This window comes from Poromitra crassiceps (assembly GCF_964638095.1).
Source record: "Poromitra crassiceps genome assembly, chromosome: 21".
Classification (NCBI taxonomy): Eukaryota; Metazoa; Chordata; class Actinopteri; order Beryciformes; family Melamphaidae; genus Poromitra; species Poromitra crassiceps.
In genome coordinates, this window is record NC_139638.1 from 14,254,897 (window position 1) to 14,273,470 (window position 18,574).

At 46.0% G+C, this 18,574-nt stretch overlaps 1 protein-coding gene across 1 annotated transcript in view; it reads right to left on the minus strand.

Moving 5' to 3' along the window:
- Nucleotides 1-5,840: 5,840 nt before the first annotated feature.
- The window catches only part of notch1a (notch receptor 1a), a gene marked incomplete at its 5' end in the record, with an annotated part of 46,860 nt that continues 34,126 nt past the window's right edge, over nt 5,841-18,574 (minus strand). The window contains 18 exons of the mRNA XM_083657466.1: nt 5,841-8,777; nt 8,897-8,994; nt 9,109-9,256; nt 9,377-9,675; nt 10,479-10,641; nt 10,778-10,862; nt 11,026-11,239; nt 11,488-11,633; nt 11,773-12,210; nt 12,824-13,395; nt 14,013-14,125; nt 14,820-15,077; nt 15,525-15,657; nt 15,900-16,084; nt 16,206-16,359; nt 16,848-17,049; nt 18,104-18,332; nt 18,422-18,574. Coding sequence (XP_083513592.1) covers nt 7,530-8,777; nt 8,897-8,994; nt 9,109-9,256; nt 9,377-9,675; nt 10,479-10,641; nt 10,778-10,862; nt 11,026-11,239; nt 11,488-11,633; nt 11,773-12,210; nt 12,824-13,395; nt 14,013-14,125; nt 14,820-15,077; nt 15,525-15,657; nt 15,900-16,084; nt 16,206-16,359; nt 16,848-17,049; nt 18,104-18,332; nt 18,422-18,574 — 4,838 coding nt within the window. The 3' untranslated portion in view covers nt 5,841-7,529. The remainder of the gene's footprint in view (nt 8,778-8,896; nt 8,995-9,108; nt 9,257-9,376; nt 9,676-10,478; nt 10,642-10,777; nt 10,863-11,025; nt 11,240-11,487; nt 11,634-11,772; nt 12,211-12,823; nt 13,396-14,012; nt 14,126-14,819; nt 15,078-15,524; nt 15,658-15,899; nt 16,085-16,205; nt 16,360-16,847; nt 17,050-18,103; nt 18,333-18,421) is intronic.

Sequence of the window (18,574 nt, forward strand, 5' to 3'; positions counted from 1 at the left end):
AGAAGTTATCAATGCACATAGTGTTAGATTTAGCTGATAGAAGTTATCAATGCACATAGTGTTAGATTTAGCTGATAGAAGTTATCAATGCACATAGTGTTAGATTTAGCTGATAGAAGTCATCAATGCACATAGTTAGATTGCATTGGTGACAAACAACTTGAGTTTACAGATAAATATAAGTACCTTGGTTTGTTGTTTGTTCCTTGATGAACATGTGTCTTTTTGCAGGCTCTTTGCAAAAACATGTGACTTGAAGGAGCTCTCAGCTACAGACCCTTAAGTTTGTGTTTTTAAGGTGGATTCTCAGCTACAGATCCTTAAGTTTGTGTTTTTAAGGTGGATTCTCAGCTACAGACCCTTAAGTTAGTGTTTTTAAGGTGGATTTTATCCGTTTGATTTTGTATACAGTTTTAGGAATACTTTGTGCACAAGATGAGGAGGATTACACAGCTAATCACACAATGCAGGCTGCTGAGCTTTCCACTGGGCCACAGCTCAGGATCACCTACACTCGGGAAGCGCTGAGTAATCTCAGGTCTGCAACCACACCTCTCCAGGACAGTTTTATATCCACAACACCACCTCTGTGTCGTCGAATTGACACGATAACCAGAACAAGCATACGCTCTCAGCTACAGTCTTATTCACAGTGGCTGGCCACCTCAGCCCAGGCTGTGAACAATTAGGTTTAACAGGTCTAGTTTCGGTGACAAAAGCTGGTGTCAGCGCACCATAACAGATGACAACTGCAACATTCGGTGACGGCGCACCTTGACAGGCAAATTGCAATACATTTTCGGTGACAGCGCACCTGTCCTGACCAGACATGAAAAGGTGACAGCGCACCTGTCCTGACCAGACCAGACATGAAAAGGTCACAGCGCACCTCCAGGATCCATTATGGGGCCCGTTCTCTTCAACCTTTATATGCTCCCTCTAGGCCTAATTATGCAAAAAAACAAAGTAGCCTATCATAACTATGCAGACGACACTCAGTTGTATATAACTCTTTCCTCAGCTGACTATGCCCCCATAGAATCATTGTGCCAGTGCATTGATCAAATAAATAACTGGATGTGCCAGAATTTCCTACAGCTAAACAAAGACAAAACTGAGGTGATCGTGTTTGGCCCCAAAGAACAAAGGCTCAAAATCACTGCATGCCTTGAGTCTCGATCCCTGAAGCCTAAGGATCAAGTCAAAAATCTTGGAGTTATTATTGATTCCGATCTCAACTTTAACTCCCACATTAAGTCAATTCGAAAATCTGCTTTTTATCATCTTAAAAATATAGCAAGAATTAGGGGATACATGTCCAGACAGGATCTAGAAAAACTAATTCACGCCTTCATTTATAGTAGGTTAGACTACTGCAATAGCCTTTTTTCTGGTCTCTCCAAAAAAGAACTTAGGCAACTTCAACTCATTCAGAATGCTGCTGCTAGAGTACTAACGAAGACTGAGAAAGCTGATCATATCACTCCAGTTCTTAAAGGAGAATTTCGGTTTTTTTGAACCTGGAGCCATTTCCTGGCATTAATTAAGATTCGGCCACTCACCTAGCGATGTCTGCGGCGTTTCTGGGCGTCCTAGCGTTGTTTTGAGATCAATATCGTCCAAGTCGGTCGTAAAATGGAGTTGATTTGGGGCCAAGTGGAAGCCTGTATTTCCTGCATCTAAATAGCTATTTTTCTTCCCGTTTTCACCAAATATCGCCGTAATCTGATCAGTCTACATCCAGCAGAGTAATATTTCACCCCAGGCTGTTTCCTGGAGTGCACAGGGATCCACTACAGGGATCAAATTACCTCAAACGTGATCTAGGTCACCAAGTCTCGTGAAGTCCCGCGATACCTAACCGTAACCGTAACCTATGTGGGATTCGAAAGAACGAAGGTTATGCCAAACCCCACATAGGTTACGCTAAAACCACGACCGCAAAGCGTCCTGGCTGTATTTGGCCAGTCGACAGGAAAGTATCGCGGGACTTCACGAGACTTGGTGACCTAGATCACGTTTGAGGTAATTTGATCCCTGTAGTGGATGCCTGTGCACTCCAGGAAACAGCCTGGGGTGAAATATTACTCTGCTGGATGTAGACTGATCAGATTAACGGCGATATTTGGCGAAAACGGGAAGAAAAATAGCTATTTAGATGCAGGAAATACAGGCTTCCACTTGGCCCCAAATCAACTCCATTTTACGACTGCCTTGGACGATATTGATCTCAAAACAACGCTAGGACGCCCAGAAACGCCGCAGACATCGCTAGGTGAGTGGCCAAATCTTAATTAATGCCAGGAAATGGCTCCAGGTTCAAAAAAACCGAAATTCTCCTTTAAGTCCTTACATTGGTTGCCAGTGTGTCAGAGAATAGATTTTAAAATACTGTTATTAGTCTATAAATCACTTAATGGCCTAGGCCCAAAATACATAGCTGAATTGCTCCCACGCTACGAACCGTCTAGAACTCTTAGGTCAACAGGGTCCAGCTTATTAACTGTCCCTAGGATCAAATCAAATCACGGGAAGGCTGCATTTACCCACTATGCTTCTGCTAGCTGGAACAAATTGCCTGAAGACCTCAGATCTGCCCCAACCTTACTTACTTTTAAAAATAGACTAAAGACTTTTATGTTTACCGTCGCTTTTAACTGCTGACAGCTACTATGCAAACCCAATGAGTCCTCTATAAGTTTTAGCTCTTTCTGCAACTGCTGCGCCTGCTGCCTATTGCACTTTTTTATACTCTTTTTTTTTAAAGTTTTGTTGTGATGCTTTTAAATGTCCATTTTATTTCTTCTTTTCGTTTATTTTCCTGTAATACACTTTTCATACTCTTTTTTTTAAGTTTTGTTGTGATGCTTTTAAATGTCCGTTTTACTCTCTTCTTTTCTTTTCCTGTCAACCATTTTATGTGAAGCACTTTGAATTGCCTCTGTGTATGAAATGTGCTATACAAATAAACTTGACTTGACTTGACTTGACCTGTCCTGACCAGACATGAAAAGGTGACAGCGCACCTGTCCTGACCAGACATGAAAAGGTCACAGCGCACCTGTCCTGACCAGAAATGAAAAGGTCACAGCGCACCTGTCCTGACCAGACATGAAAAGGTGACAGCGCACCTGTCCTGACCAGACATGAAAAGGTGACAGCGCACCTGTCCTGACCAGACATGAAATGGTGACAGCGCACCTGTCCTGACCAGACATGAAAAGGTGACAGCGCACCTGTCCTGACCAGACATGAAATGGTGACAGCGCACCTGTCCTGACCAGACATGAAAAGGTGACAGTGCACCTGTCCTAACCAGAGATGACCAGAAAAATCCATTTCCAAAACACAGTGAAATGCAAAGAAACCCAACGGATCCCGCGGATCCACCCAATTCAATAGCAGAGAAGGGAAATTGATACACAGCACAGTACAGCGACAACTACTCACGTAACCCGTCAGTCAGTCAGTGGTCAAGGAGGCCTCGGCTGCCTATAGATCCGCCATGACTGAGTCATCATGGCTGATGATCATGGCTGATGACTCTTGGAACTCCCGAGGGGAAATGTACTCCACTACGCCGGGATATTCCAATCCTTCTCCAGAGCGGACTACAAAGACGTAGCTCAATCTCCACATGATTTGGCTACACGACGCGGACTTAACACGCACAGATCGTTAAAGATGAGTTTTGCTCTCCACACACACTGACACTGACACTGACTCTGTGAGTGGTAACACTGTGAGTGGTAACACTAGCCCAATTTCAATGTCCCCCCTAAACACTGAGCCCTGAGCCCTCACAGACTTAATTGACATCAGCTGGTAAGTGATTGAGTGGGAGAGGCTGCAAGGGCTCAACATGGTATAAAGAGGAATGGGACAGCGCTCTCACGTTACCCTGACAACACCAACAACAAGTGCAGCCATGTTTCTGGGGTTTGTGGGGTTGGGATTTGTTCTCTTACATTTACTTTTTTGTTTACAATATTTTTTATTCGTTTCGGTTTGCAAATGATTGTAACAGTGACAGTATAATAGATTATTTTGCAAACAATTGTATACCCGCTCCAGCCACCTTCCTCCCACCTCACCCCATCACAAGACAAAAAACAAAAACAGATAATACAAAAACACAACAACAAAAACTATACACCTACATCAGAATCAGAATAACTTTTATTGCCAATGGCAATACGAGGAATTTGTCTTAGTGTCTGTATGCAGTGTAGCGGTCACATCAATATACAGAGATAAGAAGTAGGAAGATAACTAAAGACAATCACAAAGTTGCAAGTGCAATCAAATCGAGTAGCCTAAATATAATTATATATGCACACGAGTGGATAAGTGTTCCGTGGATAATAAATATGAATTTACGTTGAATTTACATGAGATTTACAGAGTTAAATAGGCGTTAAATAGGCAGTGGATTTACGTGAATTTACAGTCGGAGTTAAATACGAGTTTACATTGAATGTGCATGAAATTTACAGTCTAAGTTAAATAGGCATTACATGTGCAGGGAATGTACATGAATTCACAGTCCCAGTTAAACAGGCATTAAATTAGATATGAGTTACAGTTTTATGGGGGGGGGGGGGGGGTCAGCTGAGTTTAGGAGGAGGTAGTGAGTTTGTGTGTTTGTGTGTGGGGGGGGGGGGGGGGTGTTGTTGGTGAGGTCCTTGGCATAAGGGGTTTCCGGGCCTTGTTGGTGAGGCTGATGGCGGTTGGGAAGAAGCTGGTCTTGTGGCAAGTGGTTCTGGTCTTGGCAGACCTCAGTCTCTTGCCGTGGGGGAGTGTCTTAAAGAGTTTGTGGCCAGGGTGGGAGGGGTCGGCCATGATCTTGCGAGACCGCTTCAGTGTCCTGGCTGCATGCAGGTCCTGGAGGGATGGCAGGTTGCATCTGATTATCTTCTCAGCGCAGCGGATGATGCGCTGAAGTCTGTTGATGTCTTTGAGAGTGGCAGCAGCAAACCAGACGGTGATGGAGGAGGTGAGGATGGACTCAACGATGGAGGTGTGGAAGTGCACCATTGTGGCCTTTGGCACTTTGAATTTCTTCAGCTGCCACACAAAGTACATCCTCTGCTGTGCCTTCTTGGTGAGAGCTCTGATGTTCAGCTCCCATTTTAGGTTGTGACTGATATAGTCAAGGTTAATGAAAATAGTTTCCCATTGAGTGATGAACAGAGAAAACATGAATAGGCTACTTAATATGTAACTTGCTCCTGAAAGCTGGTACCCCTTAGCTTTCACAAGTGCATCACATTGGATTGAAGGACTTCTCAGTGCAATTTGTGCGGATCTGTCCCCCGGGCTGTATGTTTGAAACTTGTAAACAAAGAATAAAGTCGAAATACCAGCAAAAAACAACAAACAAACAAAACAGCTCAAATCAACTCTCAATCGTTTCTGTGGGTGCTGAATCCTCAAAAAACTGTCACAGAAAGGAATGACTCCAGGACAGCACTCCAATTGAAGGTTGATCATTTTTATTGCCGCACAAACGTTTCAGGCCAGACGCCCTTCTTGTGCCAAGTAATCTGATGATTACTTGCAACTATAAATATAAAACTTATTGGAGGATCGAATTTATGCTGTGCTACTTCCAAGCCATAACCACTAGGGAGCGCCAGATACAAGCTACTGTGGTCCATTTCATATCACTGCTACAGATGCACCACCAGATGCAGCTCATGACCATCGACATATTACAGTATATCTCAATGAGACATGTCAGAAACAAATGGAGAGAAGAGGAAACCAATAAATAAAATCTTGACAGTAACCTTTATTGAATCAAAATGATTTTTTTACACATAATTTTGAATCAGGAAATACTTTTTGCAAACTACAACTTTGCATGAACATAAATTCTGAATTACATCTTTTATTAAAAACACCTTTATCTGTGGATTAGTTTATAAAACATGACATAAAGACACCGTATACTACACTCCTCACAAAGTGCAGGTGATGTCATTTAACACACAAAAGAATTCCCAATTTCTTTGACAAACACTGTCCTCCACCTCGAAGACACTTTGACAGGAAATCTCACAAATATATAGTTTTTCTTAGGAAAAACAAAGATGACACACATATATATATATATATATATATATATATATGGCACCATTGTAAACCGTGGCGAATGTAACGTTTTAAATTTCTACAACAGGGCCACAATCTAATACTTAACCCATTGATACCTGATGCAGCATTTGCGTGTATATCCCTAATTTGTGTGCGTATCCCTTTAAGACCACGAACCGCGTTAACGCGGTTCACAGTCTTAAAGGGATACACACACAAATGCTGCATCAGGTATTAATGGGTTACAGGGGGAACATGGTAACCGTAATCACTGATTTGGGAGACAATACAAAAGAAAGCCCCTCCTTGGGTCCTAAACCATCACAAAACACCAGCCCAGTTGCACAAAGCACCTTAAGTTGAGATTTGCCTTAGGGTCTGAGTTAAGGTGTTCATAAAATAGAATCTGCTGCACATAACACCCTTAAATCTTGTGCTTATGTTTTCCTTAAAATGTTTAGCCTTAAGGAGAAGATTTAAGGGTAAACCTTAATTCAGACTCTAAGGGAAATCTTAACTTGAGGTGCTTCGTGCAACCGGCCCCTGACCATTACGCACTAAAACAGCCTAAGGATGATTTGGATGCATTTTCCCCACTCATTTTCCAGTGCAACTGTCATCTGATAATTCAACTGTCAACTTGAAATGTGTTGTTGTTGATGTTGTTGTTGATGTTGTGTTTAAAAAAAAGCTGATTGTGATATCTGGTCCCAAATCTCCAAAGTAAGTAACTGAAGCCCTGTTCCCCTCTGCTCTCTTTTGCATTTAACTAAGAGAGCAAGGTGTAGAAAGCAGTATTGTAAATGTGACACATTGGGAATGCCATATATAATTTCAAACACATATTTGATCAGCCATCTTCTAACAGACTCAGTGATAAGACTTAGCGAAGTGTAGTTCAGTAACAAAACCTGCTTCAATTAAAAAAGACAAAGGAGGTTAAATCTAGTCAATTAATACTGAAACTTTAACAATAATCTATAAAGGTGGAAACAAAACATCTTTGTACAAACACAATGCAGACAATGCACTCCCAGATTTAAACGTGTGAAGATTGGTGCACCCCTCCCCAAAAATAAAAAATAAATTCAGTGAATATAGCGACACAAGAAACAAATAAATAGCCAGTGTACACATCTAGGAGTCTCTTACTGATATAAACTCCTTTCAGACTGTTCCTAATCTCGCCATAGACAACAAAACAAAAATAAAAAAGCATAAATATAAAAGCATCTTCTTTATATTCAATGTCAAAAAAGCACATAAATAAATACAAAATACTAAAACTGTTCTTATCGTTAGTATAAAAATTGAAAATAAAAAAGTGAGAATCTTCAGTCTTCAGGTTTTCCGCTGTCTTCCTTTTATTAATTAAGTTTGTATATATTTTTTCTCCATTGAATAGTTCTGTCCATTTCCTTTACAAGTCTCTACTTAAACTGGTCTGGGATCAGATGCATCTGAGAATGGATACTCGTGGGAGGGCTGGAGATGCCTTCTGACCAATCAGACATATTGGAATGTGGGGACGAGCTGGACCATTGGTCGGGGGAGCCGGGGGAGGGAGTTAGAAAAGGATGGTCAGGCACGTGTAGCTGGTGATTTGGTGTGTTGTCCATGGGGCCAGAATAGCTGTGCTGGGAAGGAGGGGTGAGGAACTGGGTGCCGAGGATCTGAGTCTCCTGGGGCATTATCGTGTGGATGGGCATGGAGCGGTCAGACCCGCTCAGCTCCACTCCGGGGAAACCCTGGCTGAGGGCCTGCCCGGCTGTGGTGGAGTTGGAGTTCTGGTGCTGCAGCTGCCGCGAGTGAGCCTGCTGCATCATGTGTGGAGACGTGCCCAGGTGGCTGCTCTGCAGGCCCTGGTAGCCCATGATCTGTGACAGGGTGGCCGTGCTGACCCCGTGGAGAGGACCCAGCAGGTTGTGGGACATGGGCGGGCCCTGGTTGAAGCTTCCCTGCTGTCCCACGCCCAGGTGCATCCTGGAGATCCAATCACACTGGCCTCCTCTGCCCCCGACTCCACCTATGGACGTCGTGCCTTGACTGCCGGGGCTGGACACAGTTAGGTGGGAGAGGCGGGGTGGGTTGAGGTCAAAAGACAAACAGCCCATATCCTGGCCCTTGCCCATCATCTGGCCCATATGGGAGTCTCCATTGCCCTGTAGGTGATTGAGAGACATAGGTGGGGACTGCTGGAAGGGTGAAGTCATGGGAGGAGAAGCCACGTCAGACAGGTAACCATGGGGCGACTCCAGGGAATCAACTGGGGAGAGGACAGCTGAGGTGTCCAGCAGATTCCCCTTCCCATCCAGCGACTTCTTCTTCTTCACTCTGATTTCTTTGCCGCCATCCTTTCCTCCTTTCCCGCCGGCGCTGAGCTTGCGAACCTTCTTGATTGAAAGGCTGGGCTTGAGGCTGCCAAGGTAGCCGTTGGGGGAGCAGAGAGGTGGGGAGAGGCTGGACGTGCTCAGGGGACCGCTGTGGAGCCCAGGACTCCGAACCAGGTTGTACTCATCCAGCAGGCGGACGATGTCGTGGTGCATGCGCTCCTGGGCGATATCTCTGGGCAGCTGGTCTAGATGGTCGGTGATCTCACGGTTGGCAAAGTGCTCCAGCAGAATCTTGGCTGTCTCAAAGCTGCCTTCACGGGCGGCTAGGAACAGCGGTGTCTCCTCCTACAGAAAATACACAAACAACAGTGTAAATACACTGAATATGCTATTGTGAATCTAAGGGCATAAATACTGAAATTACGCGCTGAAATTAATCATCATAATGGCATCATTTCACGCACCTTGTTGTTCTGCATGTCTTTGTTGGCACCATTCTTCAGCAAAACCATAGCAGCCTCCACGTTGTTTACAGCTGCTGCCCAGTGAAGAGCAGATTTACCTGCAGAGAGAGAGAGAGAAAGAACAGGGGAGTGAGGACATGCATTCAAATAACCAGCCAGCACATTGCAGGAGATGTTCTGGTCGATGGAGATGAGAAGGTCAAGTGACCTACCAGAGTCGTCGATGGCGTTGGCATCAGCGTGGCAGTTGATAAGCTCCTCCACCATCCCTTCAACAGCCAGTCGGGCAGCCAGAATCAGCGGTGTCGTTCCATCATGCATGCGGGCGTCAAGATCAGTGGCGCGGTTCCGAATTAAAATCTGCAATAACACAGACTTGGTGAGTTTCTTTGCTCAAAAAAAGTTGCATCCATGTCCTGGTCTACACAATAGCTTCATAGACCTATAGAAGTGTGAATGTCCTGCAGGAGAAGCACTTACCTGGAACACTCCCTGTGCATCAGCGGCCACAGCAGCGTGAAGGGGGGTGCGCCCCATGTTGTCCTGAACGTTGGCGTCGGCACTCGACTCCAGGAGGCGCTTGGCAGCATCGGAGCGGGCGTAGCGGGCGGCCAGGTGGAGGGCGGTCTCGCCCGTGCGGTCGGTCTGGTTGTGGAGGTTGGCCCCCTGGTAAATGAAGTCCGAGATGATCTCTGCTGAGGGATCCTCTTCCTCTTCACTGTTGCCAGTCTCCAGTCCTCCACCACTGCAGGAGGCAATCATCAGGGGAGTGAAACCATCTGAAAGAAGAAGGGAGAGAAATACATTTTAGGATCCCTGGGGATTTCTAGTCATGTGTTCATCACTGGTCACAGGACGTGACTGTAGAAGGTCAAATCTATAAAGGTTGTTCCATGAAACACAATGGCAATTGCGTTCTGCGGTGCAAAATATGTTGCCTGCTAGTGAAAATTGATTAATACATTTACAGTGGTGGTGATTGCCTTCAGGGAGTCAGATTATAATCACCATATAATCACCATAAAATCATTATGTAAATTTTTGCCACAGAACTGGAACCTGAGGACCACTGGTGTGAACCTGAGGACCACTGGTGTGAACCTGAGGACCACTGGTGTGAACCTTTGAGGAAATGGGTTGAGATTACATGGGAACTACATTATTGAATGCATGGTCAGGGACCACCTGCAATGCCTTCATGGACCACCAGGGGGCCTCATACCACCTTTTATAAAAAAAAACTTCTATAAACGGCCATGTTTGCTAATGGTTCAGAATCAGTTGTTAACATAACATTAACTAGCAAACCTAGTAGCCTAATGTAATGGCCTTTTCCATAGAAGAGATTAAGGCAGCAGATGAACTAGGGATCCAGAGAGCTAAGATCAGACACACGCACACACACACACACACACACACACACACACACACGCACACGCACACACATGCGCACGCACGCACGCACACACACACACACACACACACACACACACACACACACACACACACACACACACACACACACAAAGTACACACACAAAGTACACACACAGAAAGTACACAATGTACACAAAGTACACACCAGGTCCTCTGACATTGACATCCATACAGTCATTCTCGACCTCCCCCTGAGGAGGGGTAGGAGCAATGGAAGCGATTCGCAGGTCTGCTGCATCCAGGTGCTGCTGAGTCCACTTCCTGTGGTCAGTATGGTCACTCAAGTCCAACATGGCCTGCTCCTCAAACTGAAACATCAAAAAAGTCCCTCAATCAGCATACCAATCATCATCTCAGTATTACCTTAGCTGAACATGTTTGAGGATAGCCGGCTTGGTAAATACAGCATATTCAAAGAAGAACATCAGGAGATGTTTCTCTCACCCTAAAGCGTTTAGTGTCTGGGTCATCTTCATCCCATTCATTTTGATTGTCATCCATAAGATTGATGTCAGAGTTTTTCATTGGCCTGATGAAAATAGGAGGCAAAGGTTAGATCAGCCACATGACATCAGATGTGGAATACACAGATACAATGGTACACAATACAGTACATTACTGCCATGTTTTATTAACCAATTATATGTATTAATGAATTGAGGCAAGGGATAAAGCATGTCAAGTGTTCTTACTTCAGTCCAACAGAATCCTCTCCAACAGGCTCTCTGCGTTTCTTCTTGCTGGGCTCTGACACTTTGAATCCCTCTGGAAACCAGAGCTGGCCGTGCTCCCGCCGCCGCTTACGGGACACCAAGACGCCGAGGCAGATGAAGCCCAACGCCGCCAAGCCCAGGAAGACCACGTACATGGGGTAGAGCTCTGAGCTGCTGGGAGGGGGTCTCACACCTGGGAAGATGAGCAATGTCACAACGGGTTCATTAGGACTACAACCTGAAGTACAAGCTAAGCCAAGCTTAGGTAGAGCATGAAGTACACGCTAAGCCAAGCTTAGGTAGAGCATGAAGTACACGCTAAGCCAAGCTTAGGTAGAGCATGAAGTACAAGCTAAGCCAAGCTTAGGTAGAGCATGAAGTACAAGCTAAGCCAAGCTTAGGTAGAGCACACCTTGGAAAGGTTTAGAGCTGGTTACTTACTAGTCACGGCTTCAATATAGGGAACATTGAGATTCCCTCTGGAGGCCAGCGCTCCAAGGAACGCAGCTACATCTGTGGCGCTCTGGAAGCATTCGGTGGACTGCTGGTAACACTGACGGTTGTCAATCTCCAGGTACACCACAGACCTATGAGAAGAAACAGGTTCACATTGAACTCTCTGCCCTCTACAATCCAAATACAGATAGATTCCTGATTTAAAATGGTCAACAGACATGTTCCACTTATGAAAATGTGAAGAGAAAGTGCATCAAAGCTGGTACCTACCCTTTAACCTGCATGGGGTCCAGCTCTCTGCGTCTCCGTGGGCTGACCATGGCAGACACACTGTCCTTCACTTGACCCAGAACGTGAGCCGGCACCGCGGCCCACTCGGGCCAGCCGTCTGTGGATCGCTTCACGTTATGCTTGGCCAGTTCCTGCTCACTGCCATAGTACGGGAAGATCATGGGTTCCCCCTTCGCATCGCGGCGGAACACGACGTTGGTGTGGAGAACACTGCTGAGTTCCCGGAGGAAGGCCGAAGAACCGTTCTTCAGCTGTTCTGGCAGTATGTGGACCACCAAAACCAAGTGGCCATCTGCCAACTTCTCTGGCATGTTGTTGGCACAGTCCAGGCCGTCCCACTCACATTCGGCGTTGTTGCAGCCCTGGTCACAGTGACCGTCTGCATAGTGATCTTTACAGTACTGGTCATACAGCGGGCTGGGCAGAAAGAAAGAAAGGACACTTGGTTGATATTCTGATATTAAAAATTCTGATACATTTTAGCAAGAACACAGATCGCACATTTGATTTATTTGTTATTTGATCTCCTCTCTGTCAGAGCTATGACAGATCCAAACTAATAACAATCACAACTCTATTCTATAGAGAGCCAAAGTGAAACGTCACTTCCTGCTTCAGCACTGTACCAGAGATTTTCATTCGCCATCTATTTTCCCATAGACATTTCTTAAAATGCTTATAAAAATAGTTTTACTTGTTCAAACCAAACGGTTCAGATATATTTACAAACAGGAGAGACCGCATAACATTTCACTCTTCAAAATGCGGGTTTAAAGAAAATATTTTTTCGATGTTTGCTTTTTTAAAGTTTTTGTCCGAGTGAAATGTTCTATGGTCCCTCCCGATTCTAAATATAGCTGAAGCGTTTGGTTCGACCAAGTAAAACTATTTTTATAGGCATTTTACTAAATGTCTATGGGAAAATAAATTGTGCAAGAAGATCTCTGGTACAGTGCTGAAGCAGGAAGTGACGTTCACTTTGCCTCTCTATTCTATTGCATTGCATCCTATGAGTGGCTATACTACTCACTTGCATTGGCCCTCCTGGCCCTGGCAGTCAAAGCCATCATAGAGACATCCGGGACTGTTGCACTGCTCGTCGCACTTCCCGTCGTTGAAGTAGCGCCAGCACTGCAGCGCGGCCGAGCAGTTCTGCCACGGGTCATCAAAGTTGAGCGAGCAGTCTCCTCCGTCCCAGCCGCAGGCGTGGTTGTTGCACGTGGGGTCACAGAAGTGGTTCCCCGCCCGCTCGTCGCACAGAGCGATCTCACAGCTCACCTCCACCTCCGGGGGCGGCGTGATGTCACGGCCGAAGCCTCCGGGAAACGAGTAGTCCAGGATGTGGCAGAGCAGCCCGTTGAAGTGGACGGGGCAGCCGCAGTGGAAGAAGGGCTCGTCCGGGATCACCTGGCAGGTGCCCCCGTTGTAGCAGGGGTTGGAGATGCAGCGGCTGGCGGTGGGCGTCTGGCACTCGGGCCCGGTGAAGGCCGGCGGGCACAGGCAGCGCGGGCTGAGGTGGCCCGACACGCACGTGCCTCCGTTCCTACAGCTGAGGCTGCCGCAGGAGCGAGAGTCGTACTCGCACGACGAGCCGGTGAAACCCTAGATGGACGAATACAATGTATTTATATATGAGGGAAATGGGGCAATAGCTTCCAATGGTATGGACTACTTCACACTGTTCATGATCTACATGGACTACTTCACACTGTTCATGATCTACATGGACTACTTCACACTGTTCATGATCTACATACATGGACTACTTCACACTGTTCATGATCTAGTATGGACTATACTTCACACTGTTCATGATCTATGGACTACTTCACACTGTTCATGATCTAGTATGGACTACTTCACACTGTTCATGATCTAGTATGGACTACTTCACACTGTTCATGATCTAGTATGGACTACTTCACTTCACACTGTTCATGATCTACATGGACTACTTCACACTGTTCATGATCTAGTATGGACTACTTCACACTGTTCATGATCTACATTGACTACTTCACACTGTTCATGATCTACATGGACTACTTCACACTGTTCATGATCTAGTATGGACCATGTTCTACGTGGTATGGACTACTTCACACTGTTCATGATCTACATGGACTACTTCACACTGTTCATGATCTAGTATGGACTACTTCACACTGTTCATGTTCTACGTGGTATGGACTACTTCACACTGTTCATGATCTACGCACCGGTGGGCATTTGCAGATGAAACCATGAGGGGTGTTACTGGCAACAGCGCAGGTTCCTCCGTTTCTGCAGGGTCTGCCTTTACAGCCATCAAACACCTTGTCACAGCGCTGACCTGGAGAACACAATGCATGTGTCAGGTATGGTTATGAACATGTAGGCCTCATGTGTCAGGTATGGTTATGAACATGTAGGCCTCATGTGTCAGGTATGGTTATGAACATGTAGGCCTCATGTGTCAGGTATGGTTATGAACATGTAGGCCTCATGTGTCAGGTATGGTTATGAACATGTAGGCCTCGTACACAGGGACTAGGGCTGTCAAAAGTATCCATGGTATTGAAAAGTATCAATACTGAACATTTCAATCGGATACAATACTCATTTGCAACAGGTATCGATAGTATCGAAAGTATCAATACAAAAAATTTGAAATGGATAAAATACTCATTTGCAACAGTTTTGATATGAAAAATCACAGCTTTTTCCCTCTCTATCATTGGTGGGTATCTGTTGCTTCAACAAGCTAAACGTGTTCTGGTGGCTCGAGCAGAGCTAATCTGCTGTCTAAATTCAAAGTTTGATCAGGTCTAGATTATGGAGACGTGTGCGTCTGTCCGTCCATCTGTCTAACTTTATTTTTATGCTTCTTGATGTGTCATCATCCCCCCTTCCCGTGGTATCGAAAATGGTATCGAGTATGAATATTTTCCTGGGTATCGGTATCCAAGTAGAAATTCTAGTATCGTGACATGCCTAACAGACACATGCTGGTGTCTTCTGATGTGTCCCTGGATGCACAGCAGTACCTGTGTATCCAGTGCGGCACTCGCAGCGGTAGCTGTTGGTGAGCTGAATGCAGTTGTAGGAGCCCCTGGGGTCACAGGGGTCAGACAGACACTCGTTGACGTCGCCCTCACAGCGCTCGCCCACGTAGCCCGCCGGGCACACACAGTGGTAGCCTCCGATCCGGTCCACACACACGCCGCTGTTGAAGCACTTGGGCTCGTTGGTCAGCGGGTCTTTGGAGGGGTTGCAGTCATCCAGGTTGATCTCACAGTGGACACCTACGGGGAGTTGGAAAATACACACAACTTATTTTTGTGTTCATTTGTTCCCGTGTGTGTGTGTGTGTGTGTGTGTGTGTGTGTGTGTGTGTGAGTGTGAGTGTGTGTGTGAGTCTGAGTGTGCGTGTGCGTGTGCGTGTGTGCATGTGTGTGCGTGTGTGTGCGTGTGTGTGTGTGTGTGTGCATGTGTGTGCGTGTGTGTCTGTGTGTGAGAGTGTGTGTGTGTGTGCGTGTGTGTGTGTGTGTGTGTGTGTGTGTGTGTGTGTGTGTGTGTGTGTGTGTGTGAGAGTGTGTGTGTGAGTCTGAGTGTGCGTGTGCGTGTGTGTGTGTGCGGGTGTGTGTGTGTGTGCGTGTGCGTGTGCGTGTGTGTGTGCGTGTGTGCATGTGTGTGCGTGTGTGTGCGTGTGCATGCGTGTGCGTGTGCGTGTGTGTTTTAGAGGCACATACCTTGCGTTCCTCTCGGACAGGAGCATTTGTATGTGTTGATGAGGTCAATGCAGGTGCCTCCATTCTGGCAGGGCTGAGACTGACACTCATTGATCTCTTTAGAGCAGTTCACCCCATGGTAGCCAGGGAGACACTGACAGAGAAAACAACAGAATTAGTCTAGAGACCATATAGACCATCCATACGAGTCAATATTGTGTATTGAAGCTAGATACTGCTATCTATTAACATACTGACTGGAATTTTACAGAGACGTCAATGTTTTGTATCAAGCCCTCCTTAGCCAGTATCCTGAAAATTCTGGAAATTCCAACAATCCCGCATCATATGTGACTTAGGTCATTTGATGCTGAAGCACAGTGTTAGAAGGCATACCTCACAGCTGTAGCCTCCCAGATAGTCGGTACAGGTGGCTCCATTCTGGCACGGATTGGGTGAGCACTCATCCACTTGGTCCTGGCAGTAGCTCCCGGTGTAGCCTGCCTGACAGCGGCAATAGTGCGTGTTCCCCGCATCCAGACACTGGCCTGAGTTCCTACAGAGGTGAACGACCTCCACACCTGCGATCGAGAAAGAGTTTGGGTTAGGAGTTGGATCTAAAACACACAAATCTAACTCGTTTTCTCCTTACAGATTAATTGGCAGTGTCACACGAAGTGAAATAACTGTTGTCTGTTGTACCTTGCTGTTTGGCTGCTACCTCACAGGAGACACTGGGGATGTCACAGTAAAGGCCAGTCCATCCAGTCTGACACTGGCAGGTATAGGAGGCTCCCTGCTGCCAGCAGGAACCGCCATTTTTACAGGGGGAGGAGTCACACCAGCGCACAAGATTCTGCCGGGAAACAAAGAAGGGAAGATTCTTGTTGAAGTGTACAAATACGCACAAGCACATGATGAAAGCAAGCCGGACCCGACCAGTGTGTGAATTCAGCCATGGGGCAAAACGCCCCCAAGAAATCTCAGAATGCCCCTAAAAACCATGAAAGGGGCAAAAATTGCCCCGAAGATTTTGATCATTTTATTTTCATTTTAATTCATTTAATTTCCGTTTCCATCTCTTACACATAGTCAGCACCTGCAAGCTGGTTGCCAGAAGATGATGAAGAACACACTCACAAACAAGTGCTCTTATTCACACTAAGCGTTAGCACATTTATGCACCAATGACAACTTTTTTAAGTGCCCCCAAAATTGTGTAAATGCCCTCATTGTGTAGACAAGTTGCCCCCTAAATATTTTTTAAATTTCCTACACTGAGACAGACTATTTCACTGCTTCATCAGTCTCGCTGAAGACTTCCATCCCATCCCTTTTCCATACCTGGCAGTTGATTCCCGTGTAGCCGTGAGGACAGGTGCACTTGTAGGTGCCGTAGCTGTCGAGGCAGGTGCCTCCGTTGATGCAGGGTTTGGAGTCGCACTCGTTGATGTCGTGCTGGCAGTAACTGGCCGTGAAACCAGTCCGGCACAGGCAGGTGAACGCATTGATGCCATCCACACAGGTGCCCCCGTTAAAGCAAGAGCTATGAGGAAGCACAAGAGGACAACAAGACATGTTAAAGCACTAATAATGACATGTCAGTAATGACATGCTTTACATTAATTATTCAGATAAGATAAACACTAAAAATAATGACCTAGTCATGCATCTGGTCGTGTGGATTCAGGGACAGCGTACGCATTTAGCAAATAAATCTCAGAATACCCCTAGAAACCATGATCAAGGGGCACAAATGTCCGAGACATTTTGCTAATTTTATTTTCATTCAATTCATTTGATTTCCATTTCCTTCTCAAACTCACACTCAGCACCTGCAAGCTGGTTGCCAGGAGAAGATGATGAAAAACACACTCACACAAAGATGACTGTTGTTCACACTACAGCAAATTTATGCACCGATTACTATTTCTTTAAGTGCCCCTAAAACTTTGTAAATGCACCGATTTTTTAGACCGTGGGGCCCCCAAATATTTTTTTAATGTCCTAAACAGTTCAGGGAATTACACCATCCATAATTTTTAAGCGGTAGTGATTCTTCTTCTTTTTTATACTCTTTATTTATTGAAAGATGGTCCATTACAGTAGCCACCTCTCAAATAGTGAGAAAGTGCAACAAACATGATCATAATATCTACTGTCTCCCCACCCCAGCCCTTATTCATCTGTATCAGTTGAATGTCATGTAGCTGTTAGTCTGTACCTCTCAGTGCTGCGTCAGTTGAACGTAATGTAGCTGTTAGTCTGTACCTCTCAGTGCTGTGTCAGTTGAACGTCATGTAGCTGTTAGTCTGTACCTCTCAGTGCTGTGTCAGTTGAACGTCATGTAGCTGTTAGTCTGTACCTCTCAGTGCTGTGTCAGTTGAACGTCATGTAGCTGTTAGTCTGTACCTCTCAGTGCTGTGTCAGTTGAACGTCATGTAGCTGTTAGTCTGTACCTCTCAGTGCTGTGTCAGTTGAACGTCATGTAGCTGTTAGTCTGTACCTCTCAGTGCTGCGTCAGTTGAACGTCATGTAGCTGTTAGTCTGTACCTCTCAGTGCTGCGTCAGTTGAACGTCATGTAGCTGTTAGTCTGTACCTCTCAGTGCAGTCGTTGGTGTTGATCTCACAGTTGATGCCACTGAAGCCAGGTGGGCAGGTGCAGGTGTAGCTGTTGACACAGTCAGTGCAGTTGGCCCCGTTCTTACAGGGGTTACTCTCACACTCGTTGATGTCCTGCTCACACCTGCCGCCGCGGAAGCCTGGCAGACAGGTGCACACGAAGGTGTCGATGCCGTCCCTGCACAGACCGCCGTTACTGCACGGATCTGAAATAGCGATGAGACACTGAGTCACAGTCGGCCAGCGATGCTTTAAATGAGCACAGAGATGAGAAAGAAAAGGATCTCCCTCTTACTTGGTTTGCAGTCGTCCACGTCGGTCTCACACTTGTGGCCGGAGTAACCAGGCTGGCACTTACACTGGTAGCTGCCCACAGTGTTCAGGCAGGTAGCACCGTTGCGGCAGGGGCTCTTCACACATTCATTGATATCGATCTCACACGTTTGAC